The sequence below is a fragment of the Schistosoma mansoni genome, chromosome 6, assembly GCF_000237925.1.
Source record: "Schistosoma mansoni strain Puerto Rico chromosome 6, complete genome".
NCBI lineage: Eukaryota > Metazoa > Platyhelminthes > Trematoda > Strigeidida > Schistosomatidae > Schistosoma > Schistosoma mansoni.
In genome coordinates, this window is record NC_031500.1 from 4,399,464 (window position 1) to 4,421,761 (window position 22,298).

Consider the following 22,298-nt stretch of genomic DNA (forward strand, 5'->3'; position numbering starts at 1 on the left):
GAAGCTAGACCATTATAAAAAACTTGGAAGCACTGGACGGCCATTTTGTCTTATTGCGGGACTCTTCAGTAGTGCGTATCCACGATCACGCCTCACGAGATTTGAACCTACCATAGGATGAAACGGATTGATAGGTCCTGGGTTTGAATCTCGCAAGGTGGGACCGTGAATGCGAACTGTTGAGAAGTCATACACTAGAACGAAACGGCCATCCAGTGCTTCCAGGTTTTCCATAGTGGTCTAGCTTCAATTGACTCATGATCTCAACTATTGAAATATTTTTACCTTATGATATTAAAAATATATAATTCGAGTTTTCTCATACTACTTAAAAAGAGAAATATTCAATTAAGATTAAATATTTTCATAGTTGAAAGCGTGAGTCAATTGAAGCTAGATCACCATGGGAAACCTGGAAGCACTGGACGGCCGTTTCGTCAAATTATGGGACTCCTCAGCAGTGCGAGTGCTAGAGCACTTAACCGACAGACCACTGAGCCTGCATCCCATGGTGTTTATGTCTAACTTCAACTGATGCACGAAGTTGAGAGCGAGACTGGTAGGTCCTGGGTTCGAATCCCGTGAGGCGTGGTCGTGGATGCAACTACTGAGGAATCCCACAATAGGACGAAACGGCTGTTCAGTGCTTCCACGTTTTCCCTGATGCTCTAGCTTCAATCGACTCATGCTTTCAACTATTAGAATACTAAATCTCCACAGAAACCCCTTTTGATAAGTTTAAATAATAATTTAATTATGAGATAAATAATGATCAGATTAAGAAATTTTATCCACTTCTATAAATAGATATAAAACAAATAAATAAGTATGATTATCCAATGATAAAAAATTTAACACTTCGTACTCCTTCTTCGTGTTGTTCTTCTTCCTGTTCTTCTTCTTCTTCTCATTCTTCTTCTTGATCCGATTCCTTTGTTCTTTTAATATTTTCATTGAAATTTAATCTTGTTTACTTTTGTATTATGAAGCCAAAAAAGAAAAGAAGAACCGTTTGACTTTAAACAGATCTAATGTAAACAATAAAAATTGTTTAAATAAACTTTAGAATACCCCTATAAATTGTTAATATTTCATTAAAAGTTTTATAGGCATTAATTATATTCATTCAAAAATTATGAATACAGTAACGCTTGGTTTATTCTGCATAGCCATATGCTTAATTGGAATAAATGGTAAGTTGTTTATTCATTTATCTTGATGGATGTTATAACTTGTGAAAGTATGGCGTGATGATCAGACCAAATGACACACAGAAACCGTACGAGGAGTCAAGAGTACTTGTCGGTCCTGATATCTGCCTAGGCCAGCCAGTTAAGTCCAGAACAGCCTTTGTAGTATGAATCATTATATTTCAAACATACAGAGTTTCTATACCAAACAGACTAACCAGATCGTACCAATAAAATAGTAAATAACATTTGTACAAGATTTGGCCCAATGTGGCTGTGAATGTCTGAGACAGTAATTGATAGACTGGGAATAACTTAGGAATGGCAAATCATATAATAATAGTTCATCGGTCAAAATAAAGCTAATAATAAGAGGGACGCGAATATGAATAGTTCAGTCAGTTAACGATGATACAATAAAAATATATGTATCATGTTAGTACATAAATAGTTCTCAAAAGTTACCATTCATAATTCCCTTTGGGATATAACAGGATCGAGGAGGCAATCACTTCAACATGTCAGAAGGTTCTATAAATGAGAAACCTGATCCACAAACTTGCGAACTGTTGACAAATGAACGCTTTGTTTGAGTAAACAGAATGTCATTTGGTAGATTAAATAATACAAGAAATCTCATCATGATCGGAAACATAATGGTGAAGTAGTAGTATTCAAAGTGTCAATTTGTCTCCTATGATGTTCATCAGGGAAAATGTGGTTGCATGTAAAATGTCTTGCACATTTAGTGACTGATTGTTACCGATTAATTGGTTGATTGGTTTATTTCAGCCGGTACAGTTTCAAGTGAGTCTACATATAATTTTTCCACTCACTATAATAACAACCTCTCTTATATGACGAGATAGACTGGAGATAGATGCCACTCACAAACTGACAAACATATTACTTTTGAGTAATATTTTGACATCACTGTTATATTCGTTGTCTTTATGATTGATGATCGAGGACAAACGTATTCAATAAGAAGTATAATACTAATGTACTTGAATGTGCATTTCAGTAATTGAATTCACTAACATATACAGTAGTAATATACAATTAATAAATTATTTAGTTGAATGGACACTACTGGATGAACTGGAAAGAAAGTAGTATACGATTGACACCAGATTTAGACCTGTTTGTAATTGCATTGTTACTCATATTAATACTGGCGCGTAGAATCTTCAACGGATTGTATTAGAATAGAAATAACACTGACAATAGAATACACAGCAAGTGTATTTTAGTGAAGTCCAACTTGCACTGTATGGAACTGGTCTAATATATATTGTATTTATATGAATACAAACTGTCCAGGGTGTTAATTAGTCGGCGCATCTCAATATAGTAATGGAATATGACTAACAAATAGATAGATAGATAGACAGATAGATAGATAGATAGAAAATCAGACAATGGAATATTGAGAAAATTCACGGTATAAGCTATTCATATTAATCACACAACTATTAATCACACAACTGAGCATGAGTTAACTAATAGAATTGAACTGATACATTTGACAGCTATATGCTCAATTACATTTTATATTTCATAATGAATACACAATTATGTTCATGTTAACATATCTGTATTAAATACCATAATCACATACTCTGTATATATCTAAATCTTATAGAACCTACTGCAAGTAAGACCGTACTAATACAACAAGTGATAGTTTTGTTGAAGTATATGACATAAATGGTAATATAGAACATGATTTGAGATTTACTTCACTTATTGAGATCACATTTGAATGAATACACGATACATGAAGATCAATTCGTTTTCATGATAGACTTATGTAATAAATCTTCATTAATGTAATAGAAGTGTAGTGAACAGAACACGGGTGGGGACAGCCGAATATATTGAAGCACACATGTAAAGAATATCTCAGTAAAATCTGACTACCATACAGACTCATTCTTTCTTTCTTTTTGAACCAACAATAATTATGCAATGATTCTTTGTAGCAATCGTAATCATTTGTGGGTATAGGTAGAGTGGATGATTAGGTCGATCTCCACCTCCCAGGTTACCGTTCACGTTAGATCATGGAAACGACCCCATGATCCAGGAAACACGACAAGGACGTGTGAGTTGGGTTTTGTCTCCCATATAGTAAACAGTTAGTTTGCGAACTGTAATTCAATTGTCTCAATCTTGACTGTTCCGTCTGCGAATATCAGTCCATAGTCTCCGATTATTATTATTCATGCAGTTTCATATCAATTGCGTCCCGTTTCCGTTCTCTTCTTATAGATGTTCTATTGAAATATATTCAATGTACTACCGTCGTTTTATACTAATCATGTGGATATAAGTAACCCATACCATAGAAGGATCCTAAACTAAACACCTAAATGACTTAATCATCTTTATGAATTCGTGCAATGTATGTATACTTTTAGTTTGAAAGTAAATTTTCAATGAGCTGAAAAACCTATATACTTATATACATATATACAATTAAAATGTGGTATGTTTCCACACTACAAAGTGATAACGATTACGTTCAACAGAAAGTGATAAGGTTTATTTTGTTCTTGAAAATAAGTACTGAATATATAATTGATGGATGATGAGTACTGATTCATTGATTTCATGATAGATATACTATGTGCCTTCAGTTATTGTATAATGATTTATAATATATATAAAACGAAATTTGTATTGATCATTGAATCTGTACGATAAGGATTCTTCTTATTATTTGAATTTTAGCTGTGAAACCACAACCTGTCAGTAAGTTGAACATCATCATACAGTGTCATGTTACCTCTTTCCATTGAATGCCTTGATGAATCACCTTTAGGAGGTGTAGTGAATAAGAATATGGGTGGGGACAATCGAATGTATTTCGGCGCGACATTACAGAATATCTTATTAAAATATGAGAACCATATAGTGAATACTTATTTTGCAAAATAACATTCTATTGCCTCAGTTTGACTGTTTCTTCTGCAAATATCCATCCATAGTCTCTGATTATAATTGTTCATGCATTTTCGTACCAACTGCGTGCCGTTCCCGTTCTCTCCTTATCGATCTTCTACTGAAATACATTCAATGCCCGACCATCATCATATACTACTTATGTGGATATCAGTAATCCACACCACAGTGGAAGTTGGAAATTAGTGAGATTTAAAAAAAGAGTTACATATGAGTGAGGTAATCTTAGATACGAGTGAATAGTTTTTTTATATAAAATAATTCAGCATTATTATTAGAGAAGAGTTTTGTGCGATCATGGATGTGCACTGCTGAGGAGCCCCATACTAGGATAAAACGGTTATCTAGTACTGCCAGGTTTTCCATAGTGGTCTAGCTTCAATTGACTTATAAATTCAACTATTGACATTCAACATTACTTTAAAAATGAAACGAATATCAATCAGAAAAAGTGTTTGATATTGTGTTATGAATTAGGGATAAAGCTAAACTGTCACTGGATTTTAGATGTAACAATTGAGTAGTTCACTAAAACTATAATATGAGTTACGGATACAGGGAAAGATTAGATCATGTTTAGTGTAAAATTTATATGATCAACTAGTACAAAGTACTTTACAGATCATAAATATCTTTGTACTTTTGGAATATGACATGACATGGTGATTATTTCAGGTTTACCATACAAAATCAATCATGTATTTATGAGAGTTTTCTTTAGTTGCTGATTTAAAAACAAAATCATTATTTTTGTTTAACCAATTTCAAGATAAGATGAATACTACACCAGGTAAGTGATATATAACTTACACAAAAAAATAAACTAAACTAGGAAGCAAATATGAACATTTTTAATCAATCAACTCAGGATCTTGATAATCCAAGAGAATCAATATCTGAATAATAATAAAAGTTATAAAGTTTCCATGCTCAACAGTTGATTATTTATTTATTTATTTATTTAAACACATAGACATTGGTACAAGGAAACACTAAATAGATATGCGCCACATAAATCATTTGACTTATGTGGAGGCATGGATACTGCTTGGGTACCCAGACCGAAGCAGGTGGTGTTCTTAAGGGGGACACCCGGAGCATTAGACTTATAAGTCTAATCCACAAGACAGTGGGGTAACGTAAGGAGATGCAATCCCATGGTAGCATGTGACCAACGGTTGATTCATACGCCATTTGTTCCCTCAGGATACTGGAGCCCATACGCACGATTGGTTTGGAATCAGGGTTTTCCAACTCCTCTAGCTGAACTCGCCGTGTCCACCAACCTGGTTAGAGCGCCTGACACTTGCTTTTCGTCCTCTCAATTTCATAAACAACACCTCTTGGTGCGAGAAGGCAGTGAGTAGGACTTCCCTGGCAGTGGTTGTATGCACGTGGTCATGTGAGAGTATTGGAAGAGGACGAGCTAACTCTCCCCAATTTCGGCCGTACCAGGGCATTGTCATCAATAGTTAAAAATCAAATGGTGTTATGGTTATTTTAAATAAAAGCTTTAATCATCTAGTCCTAACGTAATTAAAAGTGTCAGAACCTGATTTAAGAGCATTTACTAGCCCAGTAATATTAAAAGATCAGTCAGTAAATGTCTAATGGTTGCAATATAACGAAATATAAGTCACAAACATCTTATAAATATGATTAAGAAACACTACTCAAACTATTAAGAACCAACTCATTCATAGAAACAAAGGACAGTTTACAATTTAGATTCTACATAGCATGAATTAAAGTCATGATGAAGCTATTTGCAAGTTAAGTAATAAGAATGAATATTACTTACGCCTGTTACTTCTCGTGGAGTAGCATAGGACGCCCACCAGCATTGTCCTGTCCTGGGCAATCTTTTCCAGCTCTTTCCACTTGTTATTCATTCTATTTCTCGACGTAATGTGTTCTTTGGTTTTCCTGTTCTCTTTTGGCCTTAAGGATTCCAATTTAGAGCTTGCCTCGTGATGCAGTTTGGTGATTTCATCAATTTATGTCCTATCCACTTGCAAAATCTTTTCCTAATTTTCTCTTCATCTGGAAGCTGGCTTGTCTTCTCCCACAGAAGGCTGTTGCTGACGATATCCGGTCAACAGATATTGAGTATCTTACGTAGACAACTATTTATAAATACTTGTACCTTCTTGATAATGGTTGAAATAGTTCTCCATGTTTCAGTTCCGTACAGTAGAACTGTCTTTACGTTCTTATTTATGATTCTGACTTTGATATTGGTTGATAGTTGTTTTGAGTTTTATATGTTCTTCAACTGTAGGAATGATAACTTTGCTTTGCCAATCTTTGCCTTGACGTCTACATCAGATCCTCCTTGTTCATTAATGATGCTTCCCAGGTACATGAAACATTCCACATCTTCCAGAGTTTCTTCATTAAGTGGGATTGTCTTGGTGTTCATGATTTTTCCATTGTGTAACCTAAGGCAAGAATAAACATGCAATGAGTTTATTAGCTGATCCATTATTAATGAACCATATTGATACTGAATAGTTCCTTTTTCAAAGTTTTTTATATGTAGAATCGTGATTCCAACGTTTAAATTTCTTGTATGATCCAATTGTGTGAATCTTGATAGATTTGAAATAAGATTTTAATTAATGCTGATATCATTATTTTGATTGTATTGCAGTCCATCAAGAAGAACGTAAGTTAATTATTTAGTCGAAAAATGAATTGTGTTCTTTCTTTTATTCCATTTTCTTTTATGACAATCCAAATTCTACAATGAGGAATTAATTCTTTTGACACTAATAGACAGTTTTATAGTTGAGATCATGAACCCAGGTTCGAATCTCACGAGGCGGGATCGTGTATGCGTACTGCTGAGGGGTCCCATACTAGGACGAAACAGCAGTCCAGCGTTTCCATGTTTTCCATAGTGGTCTAGATTCAATTGATTCATGATCTCAACTATAAAATTACTAAAATCTCCACAAACCCCCCTTCTGATGCTAATAGACGGTATTTAATTAGAATATTTGAAGATATGACAAAGAAAAATCAAAAAGAAATAAGAAAAAAGATGAACTGTATACTTTCATTTTCAAACCTCGGAGCTTCTTCATTGATAATAACATTGTAGATACCTACTTATTCTCTGAAGAAGTGGCTTACACTGAGTTACGAAACATCAGAAAATCTTTTTTTCCTACTCATTAGGATATCTACAAATATATTATTTAATTTACGGCGAGACTATAATTGATGAACGAATCAATCACGTATAAGATAACAGGTCTCGGATTTTGGCGCGAAATTCACTTATCCATTTGGATAAATGGAGTTTTGACATTATAGCTGATGTCAGTTCACGATGAAAACTCTAAATCTAATTTCTAAACTTAATCATCAACTGTAAATTATAATTTCAATAAATGAGATCATGAATCAATTGAAGCTAGACCACCGTGGGAAACCTGGAAGCACTGGACGGCCGTTTCATCCTAGTATGGGACCCCTCAGCAGTGCGCATTCATGATCCCGCCTCGCGAGATCCGAACCCAGGACCTATCAGTTTCACGCGCGAGCGCTTCACCACTAGACCACTGGGCCCGCCAGCATCTAACGGTGTTAATTTCTAACTTCTAATTATTCATACAAGTTTATAACCCACATTTGATCCTGGTTATTAGGCGGACACTATCAAGATCAGTCTAGCGTCACTCAAAACCCATCCATAAATTATAGTCTCACCATATGTATTGTCGACTATGATGTTCCTGTGGGAAAAAAGGTGGATTTCAATTAGGAAAAATTAACTAAAGAAATGAATGCGTGAAATATTCAATTCAGTTACATCTTGATTCGTTATACATTGGACGAATTATAATGTAAGATGAATCATATACAGATTATTTTTATTGGTTGGGGTTATAAATGACTGAAATAAAATGAAGCAGACAAAAGCAACACCAGAGTTTAGATTGATATCATGAATGAATTAATGTTAGATAACCGTTGAAAACCTGGAAGCACTGGATAGCTGTTTTGTTCTGGTAAGAGATATCTTAGCAGTTTGTCGTCCAGTACTTCCAGGTTTTCAATAATGATCTAACATTGATTCATTCATGATATTAATCTAAACTCAACAATTTCCACAATAAGAAGAACCAATCAACATCGAGGTGTATAGGACAAGCTGTGCACCACATACGGAGAAATTTGAACACTTCACTTCTACCTGAAGTTTGTACTGATGATGTCATTCAGAAAAACGGTGAGAGTTCCACGACCAAACCTTTCAGCCCAGAGAACAAAACTCCATCATAATCTCCACAACCCTATGCTGATATTTGGGATGATATAATTTTACTTAATTTAAACAAGTTAACTGAGGTTATTGTTTTGACGAATTTTGATAATAGCATCATTTTGGAGACGTGAGTTTTGTTTAAAATAAACATCTTGATGGTAATGGTTGGTTTCTATGGTGAACGAATGTCTACTTATGCAGTCGACATGAATTGTAATTCATACTTCCGAAAAAAATAGTTTTAGTTAAATTCAGCGTTTTTGTCATCGGATACTTAGAAATTTGATTGTATACGTACAGACGTCTGTGTGGAATATGGAAAGTGCCTCAACTAAGAAGAAACCCACTAATTTTCCTTCGTCTACAGTTTTGTCAAACATATATTTTATTAAAACGAGTACCTTTTTGCACTGCTAGTGTGTTGTTTATCTTATGAAGCAGTGACTACAGTATAAGCATAAATGGATAGTGGGTAGCAGTGAAATCCAGGACGTGCGTTTTGTACTATTTGAGACTCGCCAGTGTTATATCTCGAACTTAGATTTCTTAGTCTGTCGCGTAATACTTGAGCACTCAAACGCCAGTACCCTCCCAAGTCACAAATCAGAAGACAGAAGACAAGTAGAAGGAATGTTTTTCCAAACAGTGTCGATTATGGTACAAAATTGTCAGGTATCTATAGTTTTTAGTAGAAACGAAATCATCATTATAGTTGTCTAATCCGCACACAATGAGTTATCAGCATTGTCCAATAGGGAAGCTACACGTAGTGATGCTAGAATATTCTTCCAAAAGCTGATTGGATGGAATATGTCCGGCTCCTTCTGAGCTTCTTAGAGCTTCCTCATTTTCACCTGTGGACCATCCTTACAGCCAGCTGGATGTACGTGCATCTCAGAGTTGATGTCCATTCCATAACTCGAACGCAGTACCGTTTGCTTCTAACCTCATCGCATAACTCACTTAGCTAGTGAGTCCAGATAGCCATTAGCTTGTGCAATGGAGTGAAGTTTAACAATTTTTGTATTGGTTTCTTGAATCTTACCACTGATGTTTAGGACTGCAACTGATCAATCTGTTAATTGAAATTTTTCACCCTAAGCGGATTACAACGATGTTGCTTTAATTCACAAACATTATATTAGCTGATGGGTTCAAAGTGGGACGGAACCGGCGTCCTAGATTCTGCAGCTAGACAAAATCCATCTCTGTTTATAATGTTTGTGACTTAAGGCAATATCATGATAATCCGTACAGAATGCACATATTCAAATAACAGACTGATTACTTCCACTCCTAAACATCATTGAGAAGATGCAAACAACCAATACTAAGATGAATTAAGTGAGTACAGTGTTTGTTCACCGGTGACATAGGAAACTATTAGACTAACAGGTCAGGATCCAACGGAACATATTTACAGACCCAATGCCAATAATGAAAACTGTCCTAATTCTGACCTCAGGAACTCATCACATCGTTCTAGCTTTATATTCCGAGTCCGTTGAATTTGAGAATATGCACCGTTGTATTCAAACCTAGTGGTTTAATGAATGAACGGACTTTGTGAGGGCTGAAGATCTTAGTCTACATCCTTTAAGAGAGCCTGAGTATGCACTGCCATTTAGCTCTAGACTGGCAAGTAACAGATTCCTTATGCTATCTGACTTCTAACAGCACCCTAACTGAGCAAAGAAATTTAGTCGATGAGTTTCTTCAATTATAAACTAAAATTCATTTAATGAATCTACCAAATGAGATAAACAATTATTTAGATGCTTAGTAATAAACAAGATTATTTTTCAGGTATGTGGAATTCGTGTAAGTGGATTGTTATAACGGTCTGGTTTTTGTGTCTTTGATTCTATCGCATAGTAGGCTGTCAGGGTTACTGTTATAATGGTCTCGTTTTCCTTGTTTACACGAATTGTTCGTTAATTTACCCTACACGAATACCTACATTAGATTCCCTCCCAGCGTCGTCTACTCTACAGGACTTCAACACAACTCAGATCAAGAACATGTGATTAACCTGACTAGAACATCTGTTAGACTATCTACATGTCTGACTAAGCAGACAACCAATCATTATCATTCTCGTCCACACATCATAAATATATTCATTAAAAGGTCTACCAAAATATCCTGAAAATGTATGAATATTGTATTCAAATGAAATTAATTAAACTATAATGTTACATTACCGATTTCAATTGGAACTTTGTATAAAATAAACTCACAATATTCATTAAAAATTAATGTAATCTATCAGTTAAGTGCTCTGGCGCGAGACTGGTAGGTCCTGGGTTCGAATCCCGCGAGGCGGGATCGTAGATGCGCACTGCTGAGGTGTCCCACAATAGGACGAAATGGCTGTCCAGTGCTTCCAGGTTTCCCATAGTGGTCTAGCTTCAATTGACTCATGATCTTAACTATATGAAAAGAAATGTTCAATTCACAGTAAAGATGACAAGTAACATAATATAAGTGTGAATATATGACATATATATTCATTTCATTCTTATTCTATGTATTTACTTACTATTTAATTGAAACTTGTGTCTACGTTTTCAGTGTGTAATCTGAATATCAACGAATCATATGGGAGAGCGCCCGCCCTCTCTCTCAAAATGCTCTCACATGGCCACGCGTATACAGCCTCTTCCAGGGAGTTCCTACTCATTGCTTTCTTGCACCAGGGGTGTTGTTTACGAAATTTAGAGGACAGAAAGCGAATGTCCGACGCTTTAACCAGGTTGGTGGACACGGAGAGTCCACCTAGGGGAGTTGGAAAACCCTGATTCCAAATCAACGATGCACATGGGCTCCAGGATCCTGATGCGACAAATGGCGTATGAACCAGTTGTTGGTCACATTCAAAGCAAAACTGAGGGGGCGGAAATTCCAAAAAATTCCTGACTATTTGTGCCATAATACTGTAGACCATTATCACCGCAATATTAGGACTGAAATATCTCGAATTTTCTCATAGTGATACATCTGTTATAGATTTCTTACAGATTATTAGGTTATCTTTGCCCCAATTTGACAGATGATGACAGTCAATTTTAATGGAAACAAATACTGACCATTTGGCTGTTTTATTCCACCCCAAAATCTTGCATATATATGCACTCTGAAGTACCACCTTTTTTTTAATTTAATAACTGCACATCGCTATTTTACTTTCCCCATTCAGTTACTTCCATGTTTGGATCCTCAGACAGTAGCTGTAAGTATATTTTATTAAACAGACTGATTAGTGAGAATGAAACCACTTGACAACAACCAACATAATGAACCATAAAGTGTTTAATCACTCAGTCTGATGAGAAGCATTTATCATGATTAATAATTAGATAACTGTAGTGAATTGACAAAAGCTAAATAGATACGCTTCTGAATACAGCTTCTAGTAGCAGCAGTACATATTTTTAAAGGGTTATCATAGGGAGTGAATACACCTACGCCATTGTGATCGATTCTGGGCCATGTCACACAGAGTCACCAACAATTGGTTACAATACTCACGCGGACCCCAACCAAGTAGTCTCCATCTACCAATATGGCTCAGACTGGAAGTCTGTGAATTCAAGCACTGATGACACGTTTTGGTTTGACCACCGCTAACTTTTTTCCAACCATCCCCAATACTAGTCAGCATTGCGCGTCGTGGTAATCAGTGTTCAGACATACGTAACACGTGGCCCAACCATCTCAGTCGATGAAGATTCATGACTTCATCAACTGATTTACCATAATTCCCTAATACCCTTTGTCTAACCTCACTATTACTTACCCGGTGATCCCAGCAGATATGAGCTATATTTCTAAGACATCTGTGGTCAAATACTAGTAACTTACGAGTATCTTCTACTCTTAATGGCCACGTTTCACAGCCGTAAACTAGGATGAAGCGAACTGCTGCGCAGTATACTCGTCCTTTAATTGATAGACGGATATCTCGTCTTCGTCATAGGTGATGTAATTTGGGAAAAGCCAAACGAGCTTTCTGAATCCATGCAGAGATGTCGTCAGACACCAACCCATTAGGGCTGATCAGACTTCCAAGATAAGTGAAGTTGTCCACGCGTTCGACTACTTCACTCCCTATCCTTAGTTCAGGTGTTGACGCAGGCCAGTTCTGGAGCAACAATTTGCATTTAGAAGGAGAAAAATTCATTCCAAACATTCTGGCATTGTTGCCGAGTGCTACCAAAAGACTGCATTATATCAGCGTCTTCACTAGGCAGGGCTATATGATCTGCGTATTCTAAGTTGATAAGTGGACCTCCTGGTAGGAGATCAATTCCTGTAAGTTCAGTCAATGAGAGTGTTATTTCCAGCAGTAGGTCTATGATGAAGTTAAACAAATATGGACATAGTGGACAGTCTTGTCGGACATCACTTGAGGTTGTAAAGTCAAATGACAGTTCTCCATAAGCTCTGACTCAACTGATAGTGTTCGAGTAAAGAGCCTACCCTCTCATGAAAATAATAGTCGGAAATCAACAGAAAAATGGGGCTGCTTCAGTGTTTTTTAAAATAAGAATATTTGGTTTGCTCTACCTAACAGAATTGAAACATAAACAATAAATAGAACACAAATTTATGAGTAATTTTCCATTATGAACAGCTTAAAATTGATCAACGTTGTTGTTTATTATTTTACTTAATCAAATTTAAATTTTGATTTTTAGCTGGAACGAATAATAAGGATACTAAAAGTCGTAAGTAACGGTGACATTTATATAAATAAGACTAATTTCATTAACATAATTGAGACATAATAAGAGACTGATCAATTGTAGTCCGGAAAGGACTTCCCATCAATGGGAAGTTTCAACCAAAACAATACCAAGTAAATTTAAACTTCACCCCATTGCACATGTAAGTGGCTATCAGGACTCAGTAGTTAAGTAGATAACGCAATGACGTTTGAAGTAAACGGTACTGGGTTCGAGTCCTGAAGAGAACATCAACTCTGGGATTCAGGTACATCCAGCTGACGAGTCCCGAATAAGAAGAAACGCGTGTCCTGTATTCCACTGCTAGTCTCTATCCGTCTTTGCTTATAATGCTTGTGAATTAAGGCTATATCGAGGAAATACTCACAGTATGCACATATGGTCAATAAGAGACTGATCAATTGCAATTCTAAACATCAATGGGAAGATTCAACCAAAACAATAACAAGTGATTTGATAATTGAACATTGTAAGTAATTAACAAATAGCATCAAGATATTATGTCAGCGAATTTCCATATCGAGTCATCTACTATATCTTTCATCAGATACAATGACGAATTTATTCGATCTAAGTAATGACGACTCAATAATTTTCCTAATTACTAGTGTTGACGATATGGTTTATGAATGGAAAACTAGTTCACATTATAGCTGAATGAGAATTAAACTAACTTCATGTTCAAGCTATCGACTTACTTAGTACAATATGTAATTAAGCTGTATTATTATTATTATTATTATGAGCTTTATTTAATATTATATTTTTGGTACAATATAGAATTCTCAGCACAAAGTACTTCAACAAGTTTCCGTTTCTTACTTCTTCGTCCTTCCTGACGATAAATATTGAGTAATCGCCAGTTAGAAGTTAGCAGCCCAGTTAATCGACATCTGGATAATGTACATTCTTCTCGCTGCATATTGCCAGCAACCACGATATCTCTAATTAGGCCTTCTGTAACCTTTACAGCGAAAGGTCTTACACTTTTCAGAAACGCACCTGAATAGGTTGTGCGATTAATAAGCATAATGATATATTAAAACAAACGAAATTAGATAAATTGTTGAAATATCTAGATGATAGGAACAGGTAGCCCAGAGGTTTAAACAGGCCGCCAATTAATAAGGGTATTATTCAATCAATAGTTCCGTTAATGAGTGCTGTACTTCATTCTTGATTATGAATATCAGTCTATGCTTACTATTCTTCATTACCAAACGAATCGTGAACTGATGCATGAAATTAGTGTTATAGTAATGAATATTAGACTGTCTTAATGTAAATTATTTTGACTGACTTGATCATCAGATTGAAAAACATAACTATTTCATATTTTATTGGAAATCATCTCGTTATTTATAAATTTTATCTTGATAATAAGTCAACTTGATGGTTTTGTTCGATTTCAGCAAACCCGAACACCACTGAGGCTAAAAGTCGTAAGTAACAACAGACATGGAATTCACTTGATTGTCTGAATCATCATGTTTGTGTACAGAATTGTTTGTTTTGCTAGCTATTTAGTATTGTTTGTAATCGGTTTCTTTAAGAGAACGCTGATTATAAACAAAGATTGCTAGTAGAGGAATCCAGGAAGCGGGTTTCATCCTATTTGAGATTCGTTATCTGGATGTATCTGAATCTCAGAGTTGATGTTCACTCCATGACTCGAACACAGTACCGTTCGCTTCTAACACCATTGCGTTATCCACTTAACTACTGAGTCCTGATAGTCACTCGCTTGTGTAATGGTGTGAAGTTTAAGGATTGAATATTTCTCCATGAATTTGTCGATGAATCAGGCACCTTTAGTGACTAAATTTCCGGTTTTATCTTCATTTGGTATTGTTTACTTGAATCTTCCCATTGATGTTTAGGACTGGAAATAATCAATCTCTTATTGGTGTATATGCATATTGTGCGTAATGCCTCGACATTACCTTCCACTGCTGGACACTATCCATGTTTGCTTATAATGATTGTAAATTAAGGCTATATCGAGGCAAGACGCACAAGATGCACATATGCCAGTAAGAGACCGACCAGTTACAGTCCTAAACATCGATGAGAAGATTCAAGTAAACAATTCCAAGTGAATTAAAACTCTGATTAGTTTTTAGAATTATGTTGTATAACTGATACGACACTGAAGAGGGTTCCATAGTTTCCTTTTATTGTTCATTTTGACTTCATTATTAAATCTATCTTACTAATTATTTTAACTGGTACCTAATATAAAGTTTTTATTCATTAAAATATTTTTAGTTTCATTGAAAGAAAGTGAGTTTTTCATATTAAAGAAATGATATACATTAACTTAACGTCAACTTAAATTTCACACCGAATATGACAGTTATGACCACAAGACTATCATAACATTGAAATCATTGGTTCACTGCGAAAATCAAGCGCATATAAGGAGAACTTATCATCATGATATTACTAGTAACTATAATTTGTTTCGAAGGGGATTTTTGTAGAGATTTAGCATTTTCATAGTTGAAAGCATGAGTCAAATGAAGCTAGGCCACCAGGGTAAACCTAGAAGCATTGGACGGCTATTTCGTCCTATTGTGGGATTCCTCAGCAGTGCGCATCCAAATAATAATTTGTTTAACAAACCTAGAAGATATCTAGGTATACTGTACACCATCTGCACTGTCCCATGATTTATTTATTCTAATCTACGATGAATCTGCATCCTATTCGATCCATTCAACTTAGTTGATTTATATTTTTTAATGGTCAAAACCTATTGACAGATTGCTCTGAACGTAGATTTTTTTGTTTTTACTTATGACACTTTACATTCATTAAAAACCATGAAACTTTAGGCATCAAATACTTTTCACAGTTAATAACGGTCACTGATTTATGTATATTTTTCATTTTGCTCAATCTCCAGTATAGCGATAACATTATTCAATATATAAGCAAAGACGGATAGTGGCTAACAGTGGAATCCAGGACGCACATTCCGCCCAATTCGAGACTCATTGGCTCGCTATATCTGCATCACAGAGTTGATGTTCACTCTGGGATTCGAACTCAGTACCATTCGCTTCGAACTTCATCGCCACTATCCACTTAACTACTGAGTCCTGATAGCCAATATAATTAATTGATATCACCATTTATTATTGATTTTAGATCAGAGAAGGTTTTGTGGAGATTTCAGTATTTTCATAGTTGAAAGTGTGAGTCAATTGAAGCTAGACCACCATGGAAAACCTGAAAGCACTGGACGGTCGTTTCGTCCTTTTATGGGACTGCTCAGCAGTGCGCATCCACGATCCCTGCTCACGAGATTCGACCCCAGGTCCTACCAGTCTCACGCGCGAGCACTTAACCGATAGACCACTGAACTACCCGGCATCCAACAGTGTTAATGTCTAACTTCAACCAATCCACGATGTCTGAGCAACAGCTCACCAATTGTCTTCAGTGAGTTGATATCTCTACAACAGACTTGGTTGAACTCCACTGGTCACTGCTTCCCACTAGAACTCAAGGAAACATCCCTTGAAGTCAGTCAATAGTAAGCATATGATTATAGATCAAAAGGGGTTTTGTAGAAATTTCAGTATTTTCATAGTTGATTTGTTTCAACTCATATATTAGATCTAGCAAGTTCAACCTCAGAAAATCAATCAATGAAAAGAATCTATAGCCAAACATTTCCTCTAAGATAGTTAACTAATAGTTACCTCGAACAGATCGATTTTATTATGAGAATAAGTTTCAGAAATGTATGTTTGTAATGAGCTCATGTTTTCTATTTGTTTACAAATTCTAGGGATTATGAATAAATGTAAGTAGTTTCCTAGGAAGTTATATAAAACCCTTTAATATCGAAAACTAACATTGTACCCGGGAGCATAACCATAGAAGAGTTGTTTTAAACAAAATAATGGAAATTCTGGCTATTTTACATTCAACCGTAATACAACACGTCTCTTTGTATTCTGAAACGCATAGATGTACATCTATATTATTTCAGATAAACAATGAGAGGCGAAACTATAATTTACAGATGACCTTCGAAAGAAACTTATGTTACCTTGAGAAATATCAACCAATCAGAAAATAGTATAGAGTAAAAATATATGATACAAATCCAAAGAATTTATGTGGATACACTTTATTTACATGGTTCAAAAACTTGTCAACGTTAGAAAGAGGTTCAAAGGTTCTAAAATCGTAATGCATACAGTAGAGGAACTCATCCATATAGTTCCATAATAGTTTGCCTCTAGAGCCATGATAAGGTCTCAAAAACTCTTTCAGCCTCGACCACATAGCTTCAATATTGTTTTTGTGCACTCCGGTCGTTAGGTTCACAAAATGCCACTTGTAGATAACGACACAATGCACGTGACCAAGTTTATGTAGGCATCTGTATGCTCTACAATCATTCGTACATATTGTAGTATTCGGCTGCACACATTTCCACATAATTGGTATTAACATTGTAGGCTGTCGGTTTCTAACCCGTTGGAAGTGTCCCTTTTCAGATGACCTGTCCTATATTCCAAGGACCTGTGAGGTATATTTATGGAAGTGCTACCTACCCTGTCATCTTTAAAACTACGTTGTCTGTTGAATTTTCGTTTTCTGTCTACTGTTTCGTCTATTTCGACGATTCTCCTGACTCTTCCAAATAACTCGTGTAAGCTTGTCATTTTTATAGCGCATATGTCACTATAATACTCATATCACTGAATAGCAGAATCTTCACAGTAACATCTGCGAACGTTGCAGCTAATATTACTGGCACTTTTATTATCCAGTTCGCAACAATTACCGTAATTTCCATTAGTCTCAATCTGGATCGAGAGAAAAAAGTTCCTATTCTATCATCATCACGGTAGTCTGCACAAGGTACACAAGTCATTTGATTACCACAATTACAAATAAAAGAACTTCTTCATAGTCCCATTTGTTGTATCCACTCAATGATCAAGTCTTCTCTAAAATTCACTGTGAACCATTAGTAAGTGAGCATTAAGCACTGAAATCGGTGTCATGAACTTGAAATTCCTCAAACGTTTCTGATTAAACTCATTCATAAATTATAATCTCCCCAAGCCTTTTTTATATAACAATCATTCTCAAACCGGAATCATTATCGTTTTGTTTGTTATTATACTTTACAGTCAACAGTATTTTCGGAGAAGAAGGTATAACTTTTTAACTGATTTATAACTAGATCATTTATATCCTGAAATGATTTACAATTTATTCGATTTTAATAAAATTTCAATATATAAACTATGTAAAGTTATTTGTAAATAAAACAAATCAAAGATGGACAGTGACTAGCAATGGAATCCAGGACGCGCGTTTCGTCCTATTTGGGACTCTTCAGCTGGATGTACCTGCATCTCAGAGTTGATGTTCACAATGAGACTCGAACACAGCACCTTTCGCTTTAAACGCCATTGCGTTATCCAGGACGCTCGTCATGGATCCCACTGCTAGCCAATATCCATCTTTGCTTACAATGCTTATGAATTAAGGCTATATTGAGGCAAAACGCACAGTATGTACATATACCGATTAAAGACTCACCAGTTGCAGTCCTAACACATCTATGGGAAGATTCAAATAAACAATACTAAATGAATTTAAATCAATAAATTGTTTCTATGTAAAGAACAATAATGTCACATAGTAACGGAAACAGATCCTAGTATGAGTATCCTTTAAATAAAACGATTCAATCTCATTCATTGAGCTCACTCATTCTCTGTAAAATTACAATTTCATGTTTATTCTATAGAATATAATCCACCTAAAGACAGGTTAGTAGACATTGAATATTATGTTATTTCCATTTATGCTTTTCTAATATATCATAATATAACATACTTTTCTGTAAGGAATATAAGATAGACAGGTTTCATAATTTTATATAGTTGAAATCATGAGTCATTTGAAACTAGATCATCATGGAAAACCTGGAAGAACTGGATGGCCGTTTCGTCCTGTTGTGGGACTCCTCAACAGTGCGCATCCACGATCCATGGTGGTCTAGCTTCAATTGACTCATGATTTCAAATATACAAAATTATTAAAATCTCCACAAAACCCCCTTCTGATAAGGTTTATTATTTGTCTAGATATTAACTTTGCTCCACGGTACCTAAGGTTAAACAATATAGAAAGGAAGTGAACTACAGATGATAAACTGGTACCATTCATTGTATTAAACACTTAGGTACTTATAACAAGTTTAGTTATTCAACTGTTACTGAATATCAATTTTAGTCAATGATCATGCTTTGGTTAATTTGGGTTTAAATATTGTTCAGAATGCATACCAATGCAAAATAAAGTATATGATGTCTGTATTTTATCACAAACATAATAATGGGACTATCCTAAGGATCGAATATTTCTCAATGAATTAACCCTTGGTAATGTGTCTATAAAGCAGGCAGTTTTGGTGACTAAACATAGGGTTTCATCATTTAAAATAGAAATAAGTCAGGCTAACTCAGAAGACCCAGAATAAAAGGTTATGCATAGGAAATGAATAGAAATAAAAATTAGAATCACCAGAGAATTCGCTATCACAAGATTAGCTTTTCTACAAGGCCCATAAACGCCCTGATACGGCCAAGAATAGGGAGAAAAACATCTCCTTCTCCAAATGCTCTCACATGGCTACGCGTATCACTGCCTTCTTGCGGTGGGGAATACTGTTTATGAAATTGAGAGGACGAATAGGGAATATCCTGAGCTTTAACAGGGTTGATGAATATTGAGGATACATCTAGGGTAGTTGAAAAACCCTCATTCCAAACCAATGGTGCACATCGGCTCCACCATCTTGAAGGAACAAATGACATACCTAAATTTACTACAAATAAGCAGATTCATTACAATTCATTACCCTTCAAACCCCGTTTATTGTAAAAAATTTGAATTTTAGTGATTTCACTGAGAGATTATGGTAAGTTGACTATTTTAATTAACCTACCATCTAAGTTTTCCTTGAACTTTCATTGTTATTCTATTTGATTATTACACACATAGACGTAGAGACTGGTAATCACTGAGAACACAACTGTAGCTGACACCATCATTTTAAGATGTTTTTGTTTCATATGTATTTTTCACTGATATCAGAACAATATTTTTTCATAGCTTGTTAATTTGTTGTAAAACGGGTTAAGAAGCGGTTAAGTAATGCTTTTACATTATTATTATTGAAAACAAAGATAAAAAATGTGACCATACATTAATTGTTTCAAAAAAATTCCTTTTTAAGGACAGTGTACACAAATCTAAGGTATCTTTCTTGTAACTTACTTACTTACTTATATCTGTGAACTTTCATGGAGGAGTATAGGTCACTCATCAGCATTCTCCATCTACATCTGTCCTGGTCAACCCTTTTCAGTTGTTTCCAGTTGCTATTGATCCTTTTTATGTCTGCTTCAAATTCCTGAGGTAGTGTGTTCTTTCACCTTCCTGTTTACCGTTTCCCTTCAGGAATCTAAGTTAACACTTGCCTCGTGATAGTTTGACGATTTCCTCAATAAGTGTATTGTATCCACTTCAAACATCCCTTCTTGGAGCTATTGCAATCTACTTTTCGTAATGGAGAACTTTCTAACAAAAAGTATTAGTTCATGAGCTACCTGTTTCTACCATTTAGATATTTCAAAAAGTTATCTGTTTCTTTTATTTGTTTTAACACAACATTATGGCTATTAATCACAAAACCTATTCAGATGAGTTTCTGAAAAGTGTACAACCTTCCATTGTACAAGTTACAAAAAAGTATAATCAGAGACTTTGTGAAAGCTGGCAGTATTCATTTAAAAGTATGAACATCATTCAGATGTCAATTCCTGATTTGCTAACATCTAACGAGTGATCACTAAATATTTACCGTCGAGATCGATCAAGAAGTAAGAAACGGGAACTTGTTGAAATACTTTGCTGTGAGGTATCAACTCACTGAAGACAATAGTGAACGGATGCTCAACTTCGTGGATTGGTTGAAGTTAGACACTAACACCGTTGAATGCCGGCAAGCTCAGTCGTCTAGCGCTTAGGCGCCCGCGCGCGAGACTGATAAATTCCTGGATTCGAATCTCGCGAGGCGGGATCCTGAATGCGCACTGCTGAGGAGTCCCACAATAAGGTGAAACGGCCTTCCAGTGCTTCCAGGTTTTCCATGGTGGTGTAGCTTCAGTTGACTCATGATTTCAACTATAGAAATACTTTGTTCTGAGAATTCTATATTGTACCAAGAATACGATATTGAATAAAGCTAATGATAATAGTAATATTGTAGCGAACAAGAACGCGAGTGGGGACAATCGAATGTATTTACGGCACAAATTACAGACTATCTCACTAAATTCTGATAGCCATACAGTAAACAGTTAATTTACAGACTATCAATCATCTCAATCTTAACTGTTCCTTCTGCAAATATCAGTTCGTCTTCTCTGATTTTATTGTTTATTCATTTTCATACCAATCGCGTTTCATTCCTGTTCGTTCCTTATCTATCTTCTGCTGAAATACATTCGATGTCTGACCATCACCATATACTACTTATATGAATATAAGTAGCCCACACAACACAATATTAATGATAATAATAATAATTTTCATTTATTTTATTCGTTTAGGATGTTATTCAAACATTGTTTCTTAAATTTCAAAAATCTTGCCAAAATCTTCTCCACTTAAGAAAATGGAAAGGATTTAGTTAAAGAAAAGATCATTGATGAACAATAGAATACGTTTAATATATGTTACTGAATTCTTTTTAAAGAAAAATATATTTGATATAATGTCTTTAAACTTACTTATTTATTTATTTGTGCACATAAATATTGTTATAAAGGGGGACCGAATACATATACGTCACACAAGTTATTTGATTTGTATGTGGGTTGTGATATTACTCGGGTGCCCAAACCGATGTAGGTGGTTTTCTTAAGGGGAAACACCCGGAACATTCGACTTAAAGGTCTGATCCACAAGACAATGAAGCAACGTAAGGAGATGCAGTCTCATTATAGCTTGGTGACCAACGATTCGTTCATACGCTATTTGTTCCTTCAGGATCCTGGATCCGATATGCAC

The 22,298-nt window shown here is 35.3% G+C and overlaps 1 protein-coding gene across 1 annotated transcript; it reads left to right on the plus strand.

Annotated features, from left to right (window-relative positions):
- The first annotated feature begins 1,077 nt into the window (after window positions 1-1,077).
- Window positions 1,078-22,013, plus strand: Smp_172180 (MEG-8 family). The gene is made up of 17 exons (XM_018798013.1): window positions 1,078-1,193; window positions 1,983-1,997; window positions 2,836-2,847; window positions 3,927-3,947; window positions 4,927-4,947; window positions 6,811-6,825; window positions 8,546-8,560; window positions 10,240-10,254; window positions 11,633-11,665; window positions 13,134-13,163; window positions 14,594-14,623; window positions 15,450-15,464; window positions 16,981-16,995; window positions 18,341-18,364; window positions 18,967-18,988; window positions 20,122-20,142; window positions 21,839-22,013. The coding sequence occupies exons 1-17, from the start codon at window positions 1,136-1,138 to the stop codon at window positions 21,897-21,899; spliced, it is 423 nt and encodes a 140-aa protein (XP_018652997.1). The 5' UTR covers window positions 1,078-1,135; the 3' UTR covers window positions 21,900-22,013.
- Window positions 22,014-22,298: the final 285 nt, after the last annotated feature.